Consider the following 16,576-nt stretch of genomic DNA (forward strand, 5'->3'; position numbering starts at 1 on the left):
TAGTTATGTGTGAAGTTCATATCAATCCCAGAACAACAGCAAAGGACCTTGTGAAGATGCTGGAGGAAACAGGTAGACAAGTATCTATCCACAGTAAAACAAGTCCTATATTGACATAACCTGAACGGCTGCTCAGTGAGGAAAAAGCCACTGCTCCAAAACCACCTTAAAAAAATCCAGACTACAGTGCACATGGGGACAAAGACCATCGTTATGTTTGGAGAAAAAATGGTGAGGCTTGCAAGCCGAAGATCACCATCCCAACTGTGAAGCATGGGGGTGCTTTGCTGCAGGAGGGACTGGTGCGCTTCACAAAATAGATGGCATGTTTTCTACGATGAAAGGTCAGGATTTGTGAAAAACTGAGTTTAAATGTATTTGGCTAAGGTGTATGTAAACTTCTGACTTCAACTGTATCAAATTGTATTTGTCCAATGAGTGACACTTCACTTTTCTATCAATCTTACACCATATCTGCTTTCTTTCCCCATATCGCTGCCACATTGAAGCTGTTTTGGTGTTATTAATAGAACTACATTTTATTTAGATAAAGTGAACGATTTGTCTGACTTTTGCACTCATGATATCGTGTCTTTTCCCGTCATAAACTCACCCTCCTGTGGGAGACAGAAAATCTCCGTCGTCGTCGTCTGTTGCAAACATACTCCCTGACTGATGTGAACAGATAAGTCAGATGTACTTATATTCCAGATATGAAGTTGTGATTTAACTACACAAGCATGCGGTGAAAAAAATATGAACATATAATTCTCTCCAGTCGCTTCCGGTTTCTGTTGGTGTCAGCTGACCCACCATATGATCACGTGCTCTACGTCACTGGGCAATTCTGCACTTTGAGAACATTTATAAAGAAACTTCATTGATGTATATTTTTTCCTTTCATGCCCTCTTAACTTAGTTTTTTTTTTTTTTTTGTCTTTTGTATTTTTATTTTGTTCAGTGTTCTATAATATGCTTTGTTTCACTTAACTTTAAATGTATAGATTCACTTCAATCGCAGATGTGGATATAGTTAAGAGTTTAGCAAACTCTTTTTATAACAAATATCCCAGTTTATTTTATTAAACCAAAGCTATATTGTAACTAATGAGAATATGAAATTAAGGGGATAATTCACCCTAATAAGGAAATTCTCTCATTATTGACTCACCCTCATGCCAACCCAGATGTGTATACACTTCTGCTGAACACATATTAAGAGTTTTAGAATAATATTTCAGCTCTGTAGATCTATACAATTCAAGTGAATGGTGACCGGAACTTTGAAGCACCAAAAAGCACATAAAGGCAGCATTAAATTAATCCATGTGACTCCAGTAAATCCATGTCTTCTGAAGAGATATAATAGATGTGGGTGAGAAACAGATCAATACTTAAGTCCTTTTTTCTTTTTATAAATCTCCACTTTAAAAATGTAAATGAAAGTGAAAGTTTGGATTTATAGTAAAAAATGACCACTGGAGTTATATGGATTACTTTTATGATGCCTCTATGTGCTTTTTGGATCTTCAAATGTCTGGTCACTATTCACTTGCATTGTATGGACCAACAGAGCTGAAATGTTCTTCAAAAAATCTAAATTTGTGTTCTGGAGAAGAGAGAAAGTCACACATCTGGGATGGCATGAGGGTGAGTAAATGATGAGATAATTTTTATTTTTGGGTGAACTATACCTTTAACTTTGGTAATCAGTTGGTCTTGCCAACATATCTTTAGTTTAACAAAGGTAAGCGTCCTATGCACTAAGGTATAATTTCAAAAGTATTATTTAGGCATATCAATGAATATGAAAAGATTTGCATTGTCTCGTGTAAAGTGAAAGTAGTTTAACGGTTGCTAAGCAACCAAACTTTACACAAGTAATGGCGCAAGAGCTCTACAATTACGAGCTACTGCGCCGTGACACTGTTTTAACAAATGAGGTGAGCATATTCGTTTTTCATGATACTTGTTTATCTAGGCTATGACCATGCGTTTGAACTTGCATTTAAATCGGAAGAAAATAAAAACATTTTGCACAGTTTTTTACATAATTCAATTTAGTTCGATTTAAATGTACCTATTTGTATAGAGCTTTTGCATTCAAATCATTCCAAAACATCTTTACAATGAGTAGTTACACGAATAGAACGAGATGAATAGAATTCTTCGTTTTGTTTACTAATTTAGTAACCTTGGTAGCCTAAATATTCAACTATAGGCAATTCCTTTACGATGTAAGTGCGTCATTCGTTAATAGTCCAAAACTCTTTTCTTTCCCCTAGTTTCAGTGACTTTAAGCGGAGTGTTGCTCGTGAGCTGGATGAAGCTCACTGTCTCAGTGTGTTGTGTTGTCACACGTGCTGCTGGAACACTGAACACCGTGTCGCGAAAGGAATCCCGCGCCACACTCCAGCACGAGTAAAGAGATGCTCATTCATAGACGGTGGGTTCGCTTTGCATCTATGAAAACTCTTGCACATCTACTTCCTCACGTCATTACATGGCACGGATGCAGCGAATGTATTTGTATTCACTGAATTTCTAGCGACAGATGATTGTGTCATCTCCAGGCTCCTATATTAATTCAAATGTGTCTGTTTGTGTCTACAAGACTACAAGGACACCCACTTCCCGACACGCCCACTACACGTAACGCCCCTCTGGATCATAAAGCGATTTTATTGGCCACAAAACGTTTTATATCCTTTTCAATCGCTGTTTGATTCATATTCTCTTAACTCTTAAAATATGACAAAGAATAACTTTTAAATTATGTCGCATATTATTAAATGGAAGATAATAATGGTACACGTAACTTACTTGTTTAATGGGACATTTTGTGGTAGTGCTCTATACTCTATTCCTGAAGGTGTTTGTAATAATACAAAAATAATAATATAAATAAATGTAATTTATTTTGTAATGCAATTATAATAAAAAGATATAAATGGTAAGATAAACATTTATCTGTTGTGTTTCCTCCAGTTTGCTTTTAAGGTAATTGGTTGTCCCATAGACATATATAGATGGCTCGTTAGCCGCTATGCGTAAGCCATACGCCATATTGGAAAAGTCGAAGTCCGTACATAAACACAGGAAAGCTGTTGACCACGTGTCTGCAACAGACTTTGGCAGTGGATTTTCACTAGATTTAGTTGGTCATTAAAGTTAAATAATTCTATATATTGTAGATAAAATGTCTTTAAACAGAAATTAAATGGTTAAATCTCTTATAAATATTGTTAATTATCAGGGAAACCAACAGCCAGACTGCTTAAGCTTCATATTCACACCTGTGAAAGACTATCCGATTTCGTCTGGAAATTATGTCTCTGTGGTTTTTACAACCGTAGGCAGCACAATGTTGTGGCATTTTCAGTGAGTTGGCTGGTGTGAGTTCTAGTCGCTGACACGTTGACCCTTCCAAGATGGCGGATATGTTGATGTGTCTGGAGTGGTGGAATGGGGAATCAACTGTACATATAAATAGCTATGGGTTAGCCTATTAGCTTAGCATACTGCTGGGTGTCTACTGTATGAATAGATATCTATGGGTTAGCCTATTAGCTTAGCATACCGCTAGATTCTTCTCCTCTTTACTTTCATTAAATTTCTCATCACTGTCACCACCTAGTGATCCGACAATATGATTGTATTCAAAATAACTTTTCATTTTAATTTGCTGTATATTTAATGGTTTTACAAACTTTCATTTTAAAACTATTTATGGTTATGTTTAGATTTATGGATAGGTGAAGTTGTAGACAACAAACATAATGTATGAATGTGGCATCCAACTGTTCCAAGTCTTAGGATTTTCCTGGTTATTTGGCAGGGGCGTAAGTTGTAATGGGCATGTCTTGTAGAAGTCTTGCACAGGCCCCTCTCATTAATTTGGTAATTTCTGTCTGTGTAATGCCATGCTGTTGTACTGTTTCTTGTAATAGAGGAATTACCATCTCTCAGTATTGTAAATGTCTCAGAATGGGTTGGACAGAGTACAACTTCCACAGAAAGGCCAGCGTACAAAGCGGATACAGAAGCATGTTTGAATGATGTCTCTTGTGTTCGTCTCACTAAAGAAACAAAGGTCACCAAAAAGAGGTGAGTCTCATACAGTGTAAATCACAATCATACATAGAAAACAAGGTATATAAAGTATATGACAGAAAAATTAATCAGAAACACAAAACACTCACTTCTGGGCACAACATGTGAGGTCATATTTCTGCAGAAATTATTCCAAAATCAGACAATTCATTTTTTTACAGAAGAAAAGTGGGCCATACCTGTCAGCGTAGGTAAAAATTTGCTTGGTATTCATGTAAACATGGTCCGAAATTAACACTTGGCATGTGTCAAATGCAAGAAAAAAATTTGCTTTTGGTAAGAAAATGTATGGAAATATTCACTAGATGGTAGGTAACATTATTAGCAACTAAATCATTAAATATTTTCATTAAACAGTGAACAACAATCAGAAGCTTGCTTAATAAAGTGACAAGCACAATTCAAATCAAACTGTCAACATCTGCCGCTACTCACGCATCTAAAGTATAAACATATTTTATTTCAGTGTAAAATTTACTATCAGATAGGTTTAACCTATGATGCCTAAATGCTGAGATGCCGATTTCTATTTAAAGAGACAGTACCAATTTAGTGTGTGTTCTGAGTATCAATGTAAATCATTGTAAGTAACAATTTATTCATGTAAATAATAAACATGTAACAAATACACAGTATATCCAAGATAATAAATGCAGTTTCAAGACATTTATTGATGGAATATAATCAATTTGAATTTTTCTTTTAAAGCTAATGGAAACAGTATGATAAAAACTAACAAAATATAATTTGTAAAATTATATTTTCAAATTGTACCTAGAAGGGTTACCTAGAAGGTTAGAAGGACCCTTCATTATTAACAGCTTGAGCTAAGAATTCATTTATTTTATATAAGATAAACGGGCAATGTAACCAAAAATATCTTTATGTATCCATACAGAATAAAATCTGTAACAATATCAAGCCCTAATTTTAAGTTAATTTTGGAATGTGGCAGGGCGGAGGGCGGGGCCGAGTCGTGATCCTACACACCCGGTCCCGTATCCCGCCCTGCCACATGGACCTTGTGTAAATATCAGTTAGCAAGTTATGATTTTCTAAAACTATCTGAGAGCAGAAATATCTCAGAATAGATTGAACAACCTGGCATTCGTTTCTTTTCATAAATGTTATGGTGATTTTGCCAACAAGAAAACTGAGAAATGTGTACATTTATAATTTATTTTGTTAGTAGGCTTTGTTTATTATTATTTTTAAATAATGTACTGCTTGATTCAAATAATATTTGCATATGAAAATAAAAAGTTATGAATTAGCACTGTTTAATATCCATAAAAATTTTTTATACTGGATATTATCCCCACCTCAAACTAAAATTGGTCAGGGGGCCCTAAAATAGTTCTGTGCCCAGGGCCCAAAATGTGGTGCTACGCCCCTGTTGAAGGACACATGTGGACTGCTTATCTTTACACCAAGTCATTCATTCTTACAAGTTTTGTAAAGAAATTCATACATAGACACAAGTTTTTCTACCAAATAAATTTCAAGCATTTAATATTTAAAGGGAAACTATACCCCAAAATTATAATTGTCTTATCATTTACTCACCCTCATGCCATCCCGGATGTGTATGACTTTCTTTCTTCTGCTGAACACAAACAAAAATATTTGAGAAATATTTAAGGTCTGTAGTCCATACAATGCAAGTGAATGGTGGTCAAAACTTCGAATGTCCTAAAAGCACATAAAGGCAGCATAAACGTTATCCATAGGACTCCAGTGGTTTAATCCATATCCTCTGAAAGGATATGATAGGTGTTGGTGAGAAACAGATAAATATTTAAGTACTTTTTTAGTATCATTCTCCACTTTCACTTCACTTTCAAATTTTTCTTCTTTTGTTTTTGGCGATTTGCATTCTTCCTGCATATCGCCACCTACTATGGGAGGGAGGAGAATTTATAATAAAAAAGGACTTAAGTCTTTTGTTATGTTATCCCACTAATCACAATTTCTTATAATTTTCTGGCAGGGCAGATCTTTCCCTCCCAGGATCCAACTTGGTATTTCCCATCACACCCACTAATAAACAAAACAAAATAGTCAAGGTATTCCAAATGAGTACTTTCAAATGATCAAGTTTGCTTTCTGACACCTTTTGATCTACAGTATGTGGTATAATTAATCATAACTTTTGTGTTTGCAGTTAAATACAGTTCACATCAGCCCTTTGATTGGCTGCTCTGAGTTGCCACGAAATCCAGTGGTCATGTGGATCCGCAACCCACATCATGTGCCTCAGTGGCTCAACCAAAACAAGCAAGTCTAACCTCTCAATAACTGTCATAGTAGTATTTTACCTGGTTTCCCATTATATCAAGCATAGAAAAAAATCAGCAAAATCAAACAAAATGTCTAGGTTACTATTGTAACCTCCTTTCTCTGATGGAGGGAACGAGACGTTGTGTCGAAAAAGGGACACTAGGGGTCTCTCTTAAGAGCCTCACGAATCTTTGAACTTCAGAAAAGGCCAATGAGAAATTGGCAGACAGAATTAGCATGTCCTGCCCCCAGACATACGGGTATAAAGGGAGGGAAATGCGTCTGTCCATTCAGGATTTTACCTGAGGAGCTGAAAATAAGGTTCGGCCGTAACAGTTGCTCGGTTCAGCGACGTGGCCGGGAAGACACAACGTCTCTTTCCCTCCATCAGAGCACACAAGATCGCCTCAGTGGAGGGGAAAGGCGCTAGGTGCAAGCGGTACACCCTGTCAGTTTTTCCGTAATACCGAGTTCTACCGGCTCGGACTTGAGAAAACGCGGGACGAGACCGACTCAGCCCTGAGATTGTAAAATCTTGTAGAGGTATTTGGTGTTGCCCAGCCTGCTGCTCTGCATATGTCTGCTAGGGGGGGTGCCTTTGGCCAGTGCCCACGAGGATGCCACACTTCTCGTTGAGTGTGCTCGAACCCGCAAGGGGGCGGGCACGGCCTGGGTGTGATAGGCCAATGCTATGGGATCAACGACCCAGTAGGATAGCCTCTGTTTGGAGACAGCGTTCCCTTTCTGCTGTCCACCAAAGCAGAAAAAAGAGCTGCTCAGAACATTTAAAGCTCTGCATGTGGTCCACATAAGTATGCAAAGCGCACACCGGACACAGTGATGAAAAAAAGGCTGGGACTGCCTTCTCCCGGGGCAGCTTCGCTTGCAGGTTCACTTACTTGGTCGTAGGAACCTTGGGCACGTAGTCCAGTCACGGTCTTAGGACAACACGGGTGTCGAACTCCAGGCAGGTGTCGCTGACAGAGAACACTTGCAGGTCCCCAACCCTCTTGATGGAGGCGAGCGTGATCAAGCGGGCCGTCTTCAAGGAGAGGGCCTCAAGCTCAACTGAGTCAAGCGGCTCGAAGGAGGGTCTCTGAAAGCCCGAGAGGACCACTGAGAGAACCCAGGAGGGGAACAGGCTTGGCCGGGGAGGATTCAACTTCCAGAGCATCTAAGGAACCTGATAATCAAGTCGCGCTTACCCAAGGACTTGCCGTCCACTGCGTCATGATGGGCCGCGCTAGTGGCTACATACACCTTCAAGGTAGGGGACAGCCTCCCCTCCTACCTCTCTTGCAGGGATGAAAGCACTGACTGAACTGCGCATCTCTGCGGGTCTTCAGACCGGGAAGAACACCAATTTGCGAACAAGTGCCACTTCGGGGCGTAAAGTTGCCTGGTAGAGTGAGCTCGGCTTGGTTGATCATGTCTACGACAGCAAGTGGTAGGCCAATTAGATATTCCGCATCCCATCAGGGGCCAGACGTGGAGTTTCCAGAGGATGCCAGAGGGTGCCCCGTCCCTGAGAAAGAGGTCCTTCCTCAGGGGAATTTGCCAGGGAGTGGCTGTGACGAGGAGCACAAGATCCGAAACCAAGTCCGAGTGGGCCAGTAGGGGGCCACCAGAATGACTTGTTCCTCGTCGACATACCTGGCGAAGCTTCGCAGCAGGCATGCTGGGGAGCAGGTGGTTCGTAGAGATTTACCTGGCAAAACCGAGCCCGCTGTATGCCTATATGCCTGTATGCATAAAACGCTGCCTGCGTGTGATCGCAGCCCAGGCACACAAGGCAGCTCTTATGACCGTCAGAAGTGGAGAGAAATTCAACCGCTTGAATTTCCACTTGAAGGATTTCTGAAATTTTGCTACCATATCATAAGTTCTAGGCATAATTAAATGTGCACTCAGTAATTTTTTTGAAGTATGACGAAGAGGCTTACACTGACATCTACTGGCCTGGATGCTGCATCATTCAAACACAGTAGTTTTCAGTTACCAAAGCCGTTGTAGAAATTCACTATGCACAGTAAACCATAGATTAATTTAATCCATGAATGAAAGTGGCCAATAACAGGGCAGTTACTGAGATTAAGCAAGTAGTATTCAGCTGGTCATGTGATGCTAACATGGCTGCCCCATGAGGTGTCCCTGCTCCATGTAGAATAAAACCGCTTTTATACGGTTACTGATATGACTGAACTCGACTGAATAAAATGAGTGGTCATTATTTTAAACATATGTTTCAAAATTACTATTCATTTCTTTAGAAGTAAACCTTTTGATATGAGGGAAAAATGACTGAGTGAACCTTTAAATAGTTTAATAAAGTCACTTTTGTTTTACAACATCTAACTACATCTGTTCTACATCATCTTTTCAGATCTAAATCTCTAAACGTTGCTATAAAAGAGTTAGTCTGCCTTCCATCTTTTCAAGTGTCCAAGTCATCAATGGTGGTGAGTAACCATGCAAAGTGTTTGTTAAAGTCTCAAAATAATGTATGAAGGCATCAACACAGAGCAACTTATGTAACCTGTCTGTTTGAGACATTAGAAGAGCATGAGACAATGCAAATGAATGGGAGGAACTGTAACGCTAAATCTAGAAAAATAAAGGGAAATGTTTTCCAAAATAATTAAAGTGAAACATTATGTTTAAATTGCTATAAAAAAAAAATTCAAATTACGTATTAGTATAATATTGCTATACTGTATAGTTTTTTTTTATAATTAAATTTTTTCAATGTGTCTATTTAATTTTCTGTCTTATGTGCATTTTCATTTTCAAAGAAACAAATTAATAATTGACACCTTCACATTTTTTAGGTAGCAATAATATTTGTATAAGTTTTTGTCAAATGGCTTTCTATATTATGCAGACAGGTGATGAAATCATTGACTGGCAGGCTCAGAGGGGTCCGGCGAACCTTCAGAGAAGGTATAATCTTCATAAGAGGAGAAACTGGAGAGGTAGAAGCTTTACACTAGAGGGTGCTGGCACTCCTCAACAAGCTGAGGATCGGTGGGTGGGCATTGGCTTTAATCCCATTCCCAAAACCACCCCACATCATCTCTCCTGCAGCTTGCTGTCCAAAGGTGAGCGCTCAACATAGGAGCCCACAATTGGATTTTGTTTATGCAGAATGTGCACCAAAATAACATTTCTTTCTTTCTTTCTCCCCACTCTTCTGTCCACAGATACTAAACGTGGATCACTGGATCAGAAACCACCAGGGGCACCACCTCAACACGCAGCTCTCAGACGTGCACTCCGCAGCAGTTTCACCGGTTTGCACCCGCTCTCCATTCCACTCGTCCCATTCATTGAAAATGAATTGTGACCTAATGGGTGGCTTTTTTCGAGTTCACCATCCTCTCTCATTTTGGCTGGTATCTGTCTGCGCCATAGTAGATTAAGCAGTCTACCTATGACAAAAATGTCTATTCACGTGCTAGAGCCAAAAAGGAGGGAGGGATGGGTAATAATAGTGCCGTACAATACAGGTTACGTTTGTCAAATCACAACATATAATGTGCAATTAAATATATAATTTCCTAATTAATATCCTCTAATATACAGATCTTATTTTACTTGGCTTATTAAAAAAAATTCATACTCAGGACCTGTCACAGAGCCATGTGACGTCATCAATATTTTTCATATCAATTATTTGTAGTTTATTTTAATTTAATAATTTCCCTGTATCTTTGTTTTTACCATTTTTAGTTGATAATTGACTTGATTTTATTTGGTTTTCAAGTTAGAAATGTAAAGTTTCTCAATGTTTTTAATGGAAATTCTGTTTCACAAGTTTCAGCAGCTGTCCTGTGAGTTTTGTCTTGCAGACCCATTACTGTAGTAACCTATTTTGAATATAGACGAATTCATTTGCAAACAAATAATTAAACCATACATATTTTATAGACTTTTGAACTACACATTTATACCTAAATGTTGACCCTTATGAAAGTAAACAGCAGGTGGCACACAAGATCAGGGAGATTAAATAACACCCCTACTTAAAGGTGCACACAGTCATTTATTCCTCATTAAATAAGGTTAACATCTAAAGACATGAATTGTAATTTTTCAGTATGATTAGTGAATCATGACCACTCACATTAAAATAAAGACTCCAGTCATATCAGGAACCTTATAAATGTATGGCAAGCCGTTTTAACTTTTATTCATTTCCAGGATATGAATTCTTGATATCAACAATTCAATTTTCACTAGTTAAAATGATAATTATTGATATCAGGAATTCGATATCTACTAGTAACAATGGCAGTTTTTGATATCAGAAATTAAATTTCCACTAGTAACAATGCTAATTCTTGATATCAACTATTACATTTTTACTAGTTAAATGCTCATTCTAGATATCAAGAATTGTATTTCAACTAGTAAAAACTATAATTCTTGATATCTGTAATTGGATTTTCACTAGTGAAATGTCACCATAGGCTGCCATTCAAAATCAATTGTTGATATCAAGAATTGATTTCTTATTGAAATTCCAATTTCACATATCAGAAATACAATTCGTACTAGTAAAAACCTTTATTTTTGATATCAAGAATTCAATTGTCACTAGTTGAAATGTCTATTCTTGATATCAACAATTGAATTGCTACTAGTAACAATGTTCATTTTTGATCTCAATAATTCCATTTTCACTAGTGACAATGTTCATTTCTGATATCATGAATGTGATTGTTACTAGTAAGAAAGCCATTTTAGATATCTGAAATTATATTGATATCAGAAATACATTTTCAGATATCAAAAATTAACATTTTTACTAGTAGCAATTCAATTGTTGATATCAAGAATTCACATTTTTACTAGTAGCAATGTAATTATTGATATCAAAAACGATATAAATACAAAGCTGATATGTGTATTCGGAATTATAACTAGTAAGAAATCAATTCTTGATATCTAGAATAAGCATTGTTACTAGTGGAAATTTAATTTCTGATATCAAAAATTTCCATTGTTACTAGTAGATATCGAATTCCTGATATCAATAACTATCATTTTAACTAGTGAAAATTGAATTGTTGATATCAAGAATTCATATCCTGGAAATGAATAAAAGTTAAATCGGCTCGCCATAATAAATGCATTTTTATTCTACATGTAGAGGGTCCACACATTGGGGCTACCATGTTATAATCACATGACCAGCTGAATACTACTCGATTAATCTCAGTAACCGTCCTGTTATTTGACACTTTCACTCATTGATTAAAGTAATCATGGCTGACTGTGAATACTATATTTCTACAATGGCATCTGAAACTGAAAACTATTGATTTTAAATGATGCTGCATCCAAGCCGCTATGTGTCAGCGTAAGTCCAAGATGACACAAAGACAAAAGTTATTTAGTGCACTTTTAAAGGGACAGTTCACCCCCAAATGTTTATTCTCTCATCATTCACTCACCCTTATGCTAAATAAATTACTTTCTTTCATCTACAGAACACAAAGGTTTTTAGAACGATGTTTAAGCTCTGTAGGTCCATACAATGCAAGTGAATCATGGTCAGAACTTTGAAAGGCCAAAAATCAAATAAAGTCAACATAAAAGTTATCCTAAAAACTCCAGTGATTAAATCTACATTTTCAGAAGCGATATGATAGGTGTGGGTGAGAAACAGATCAATATTGAAGTCCCTTTTTACTCTCAATCTCCACTTTCACTTTCACATTCTTCTTTTATTTTTAGTGATTTGCATTCTTCTTGCACATCGGCAAAAATAAAAGAAGAATGTGGAAGTGAAAGTGGAGATTGATAGTAAAAAAGGACTTAAATATTGATATGTTTCTCACCCACACTTATCATATAGTTTGTAAAGATATATATTTATCAGTCATATGGATTACTTTTATGCTGCCTTTTTTCTCTCTCGCTTTTTTCACTTGCATTGTATTGATCTACAGAGCTGAGATTTTCCTCTAAAAATCTTTGTTTTCAGCAGAAGAAGAAAGTCATACACATTTGGGATGGCAAGAATTTTCATTTTTGGATGAACTATCCATTTAAATGTCCAAATATTTTGGGGCCAGTACTTAGTAAGTCACAATCAGTTGTTGTGGAGGTTCTTGTGGAAATAAGGTGATGGGGGAAACATGTCTCAGTGACCTGAAAATCCTTAGAATTACTGTTGACTGCCAGCATAGAGGTATTTACACATGCACACAGCTGCACTGTCCACCCATGGGTCAGTTCTCACACCCAGCCTCTGTCTCTGTGCCAGGGAACCTCCTGTCTTGCCACCAAATGCTCACACACCCATTCCACTACTTTTTCCATTAAAAAAGAGAGTTTGAGTCTGTTTGTGTAGGAGAAAATGGGTGAAAAGCAATGGGAGTTAGAGTGATCGGTGCTTCCTCTGTAAGTTGGGATTTCTACAGCTGACATCCAGAAGAGGATACGTTTTTTTCCTCACTGGTCACAGATGCTGAGACTATAAACAAAATGTTTATGGCACAATCCAGGTGTGACCCAAAAACAGCCTATCCCTTTAAGTACCCCAGGGATACATGTAGCCCTGGTAAGTAATCACTGCTCTTGTCTTACATGCACATCCAGTCAAATGGATAGGGTGGTTTACCGAGTGGTTAGCATGAAATCTTGTCCGATTGTTGGCAAGGTTTTTCCCAAAGTGTGCAGGTGCTTCATTTAATGATGCATCTGAATCAACTAACTAATTATGTCTGCTTAATTAATTTAGTCAGGTGGCAATGAATGACTGGAACAAATACAACCCACAAAAATAAACTGTGTCTGTGGTCTACAGCTGAATGGAGCAGCAGTAAAATGTTACTGCCATAGTCTTGTCTGTTAAGCAAACAACAGGCCTGCACGCGTCACTGACATTCATTGTTTGTTTGGACAGACTCTTATGGCCGTGGGACTGACCAAGAGCTCTCAAAACACACTTAAAATAGAAATGTGATAAAATGACAATACCAGACAGATTTGTGTGGTTGCTGGGAAGATGACGTCTGTAAAGCTTCCAAAACTGTGTGGCGATGCTCGGAATAGCATACAAAAGTATTTCCCTACTATGGGAAAAATGCAGTAAATTCACAACACAGAAAAAACACAGAAAAATGGGCTTTTATTGTCCAGCTAAATGTAGATTAGCAAATTTTCACAATGTGTTTTCTCTGAGTCTGAGCATAGTTGAGCGAAACCCGTCTGTCACAGGACAGATCATAGTCTAAAGGCCTGTTCACACCAGATCCGTGATTCTATCGGGAAGACAAGCAGGCTTGAGTGAGGTTTAAGATGCCATTTATTTGATAAATGTAAAACAAGGTAATGTCTCTCTCTTTGGCGTAGGCCCCGTCCGGCGGTCCGAGGGAGTTGTGCCCGGAACCGTCTGCTGGTGGTGGTGGGGTGGCGGAGGTTGCCTGTGTTTTAGCGCAATGAAACAGCAATGTGATAGATTGTGAGCAGACTTATAAAGCAATGGCTTCCAATGCGATTGGCTAGGAATTACCCCGCTAATGAAGTGATGATGTACAGCTGCTAGTCTTCCCGCTAGAACTACGCTGCACTACGTTGCACTTCCATTTCATTTGCAAGATGAATTTTCGACGAAAGGTCTATTCACACTGAGACCATTATGGATAAAACAAAATAATATTTCACCCCTGTACTGTAGGCAGCGCTGTTGCTGATCTACAAACATATTTATACTTGTTTCCTACCCGGACCCTTCAGCATTCAACTGTCAATGCTAGAGATTAATATATTGAATGCTGTTTAAGCTTTAAATTGACCTAATTTGGCATAAATGTTTAATGTTTTTGATCCATTTTGACGAATATAGATGTTTTTTTGCGGAAGTGAGATGAGTAAAGAGCGCTATTTCATGAATATACATCCTGTGTCTTTATTTTTGCACATGTATTGTGCTACCAGTATATTTAAAAATGAACTCCCGAACCCAACTTCTATTTTTATAATGCCTGAATTAATACTTGGATAATATAACATAATGTATAGTGATATAAATACATGTGGAATAATGTACATTAAGAATAATACGTATAGTATAAAATATGATGCATAATATTAAACATAATATAAAAGAAAGCACTGGGTCCATGTCTATTCTGTATTCAATTATTGCATATTTGTCTTGAATTCAGAGTTTCTTGTGCATGGTTAGAAAAGAGCACTAGGAATAGTTTGTTATAATATACTTGCAATAAAAATAGCAGTGAGATTCTGCAATTCGTTTGACTATACTCATAGTAAAATATTGCATAAGACTTTTTATGGGATATTTTACTATGAGCTTAGTCCAAACGATTGGCCAAACCTTGCTGCTTTTTGCCAGGATGCCAGGATAATATAACAGGCACAGCAATATCATATTAAATAATGTAACCAGAATTCAATACAAATATGCAATAATTTTAAAAAAAGACAGCGAGGCTGTTTAAATTTGATGCATCATATTTGATGCTATACATGTTTTTACTTAATTATTCCATGTGTGTATCACTGTACCTTGTGTTATTGTATATTATCCAGGCATTCAAAAAGCTGGGTTTGGGAGTTCATTTGGAATATACTCATGACATCAATATAAAGACATGGGATGTCTTCAATAGCGCTCTTTACTCATCTCACTCACAAAAAACACAGATTCTATATTCCTCAAAATGCATCAAAAACATGGAAGGAATATAATGAAACCGCCATATTAGGTTAATTTAACTGCATTAAATATTTACATTTACATTTATGCATTTGGAAGACGCTTTTATCCAAAGCGACTTACAGTGCACTTATTACAGGGACAATCCCCCCAGAGCAACCTGGAGTTAAGTGCCTTGCTCAAGGACACAATGTTGGTGGCTGTGGGGATCGAACCAGCAACCTTCTGATTAACTGTTATGTGCTCTAGCCCATTACGCCACCACCACTCTCGTAAATATGTTAATCTCATGTATTGGCAGATGAGTGCTTAAAGATCCATGCAGTAAATCAGAATAAATGTTTGTAGAACAGTGCCACCCACTGTACAGGGGTGAATATTTGTATTTTATTTTATTAGTTTTGGTCTCGGTGTGAATAGGCCTTTCACTGGCAGTTCGTCTCACATATTTGGTGTGAATAGGCCTTAACTTGTGCTGTGTAACAGGATGACAGAGAGCAGCGGTAAGCGCGTGAAGTGGCTGTGATGGTAACCAGATTGTAATCTAATTTGCTGATAGACTTGAATGCAAAGTACACTAGAAACATTATCTAGAAGGATATTGAGGATAATTAATTTCAAAGAAAAAAATCAGTGAGCCCAACAGCTAAAACATAATTTAAACTTAATTAATTATTTTTTTAGAGAATTGTATTGTAAAGTGTATGTGTGTTATAATATGCGTTTGACCTAATTACAGCAGGTAAAGATCTGACTTTGTGAAGGATAAAGGCGTCTTTTGATGGCCAGTGACTAAGGGAAAGTCTGAGACCTTCCTCAGGCAAACAGATTCCATTCAGGCTAGCTGCCAGACCTCTTAGTTAAATTAGTGTAAGGACCTAGCTGTTTAAGCAAACACATGACCTGATGGGCAGAGTTGTGCTGTGGGTACAGGAATGTGAGACATTAATGGGATAGCTCACCCAAAAATGAAAATGATATCATAATTTACTCACCCTCATGTCGTTCTAAACCCCAAATTACACTCTTTCTTTATTGCATCAAAAAAGGAGAAATTCTAAAGACTATACTGGTTGCTCTTTTCTATGCGATTACAAAGAATAGGGACTGGAGCATTCAAGCTTCAAAAAGGATGCAAAAGCACCATAGAATTATCATAGAAGTGATCCATTTTACTTGTCCACTGTATTCCAAGTATTCTGAAGACATATGATAGCTTTGTGTGAGGTCCAAGATTAAATTATAATCATTATTCACTGATAATCTCCACCTCCAGTGAATTGTTAACTTGAGTGCAACAAATAGACCATTAGATGAATCAAATGTAATGAAACATTTAGATAACATTTTGGGAAGCAGATCAAGTGATTCATTGAAAATATCAAAAGAACAATTTGATAACAAATCAGACAGTGCTACTTTTTCACAAACTGCCATCAATACTCCAAGGAGATATAGTGTTTTTAGTGAATAATGACTTAAATTTCGGTC

General features: G+C 37.4%; 2 protein-coding genes across 7 annotated transcripts in view; one reads left to right on the forward strand and one right to left on the reverse strand.

Moving 5' to 3' along the window:
• fkbp15b (FKBP prolyl isomerase family member 15b) overlaps positions 1 to 789 on the reverse strand; it is a 34,138-nt gene extending 33,349 nt beyond the window's left edge. For all 3 annotated transcript variants that reach the window (XM_052094167.1, XM_052094166.1, XM_052094168.1), the window contains exon 1: positions 614 to 789. In XM_052094167.1, the coding sequence (XP_051950127.1) occupies positions 614 to 663 (50 nt within the window). In that variant the 5' untranslated portion in view covers positions 664 to 789. The remainder of the gene's footprint in view (positions 1 to 613) is intronic.
• Positions 203 to 10,523, forward strand: LOC127620858 (uncharacterized protein C9orf43 homolog). 4 transcript variants are annotated; one of them, XM_052094171.1, is made up of 8 exons: positions 203 to 344; positions 2,286 to 2,446; positions 3,951 to 4,107; positions 6,104 to 6,179; positions 6,278 to 6,390; positions 8,777 to 8,852; positions 9,275 to 9,491; positions 9,594 to 10,523. In XM_052094171.1, exons 1-8 carry the CDS (start codon positions 274 to 276, stop codon positions 9,734 to 9,736), a joined length of 1,014 nt encoding a protein of 337 aa, XP_051950131.1. In that variant the 5' UTR covers positions 203 to 273; the 3' UTR covers positions 9,737 to 10,523. The 4 variants fall into 4 exon arrangements, with proteins under 4 accessions (XP_051950131.1, XP_051950133.1, XP_051950134.1 ...); XM_052094172.1 differs by lacking the exon at positions 203 to 344 and adding an exon at positions 1,890 to 1,943; XM_052094174.1 differs by lacking the exon at positions 2,286 to 2,446 and having other exon boundaries at positions 237 to 344.
• Positions 10,524 to 16,576: the final 6,053 nt, after the last annotated feature.

This window comes from Xyrauchen texanus, chromosome 27 (assembly GCF_025860055.1).
Source record: "Xyrauchen texanus isolate HMW12.3.18 chromosome 27, RBS_HiC_50CHRs, whole genome shotgun sequence".
NCBI lineage: Eukaryota > Metazoa > Chordata > Actinopteri > Cypriniformes > Catostomidae > Xyrauchen > Xyrauchen texanus.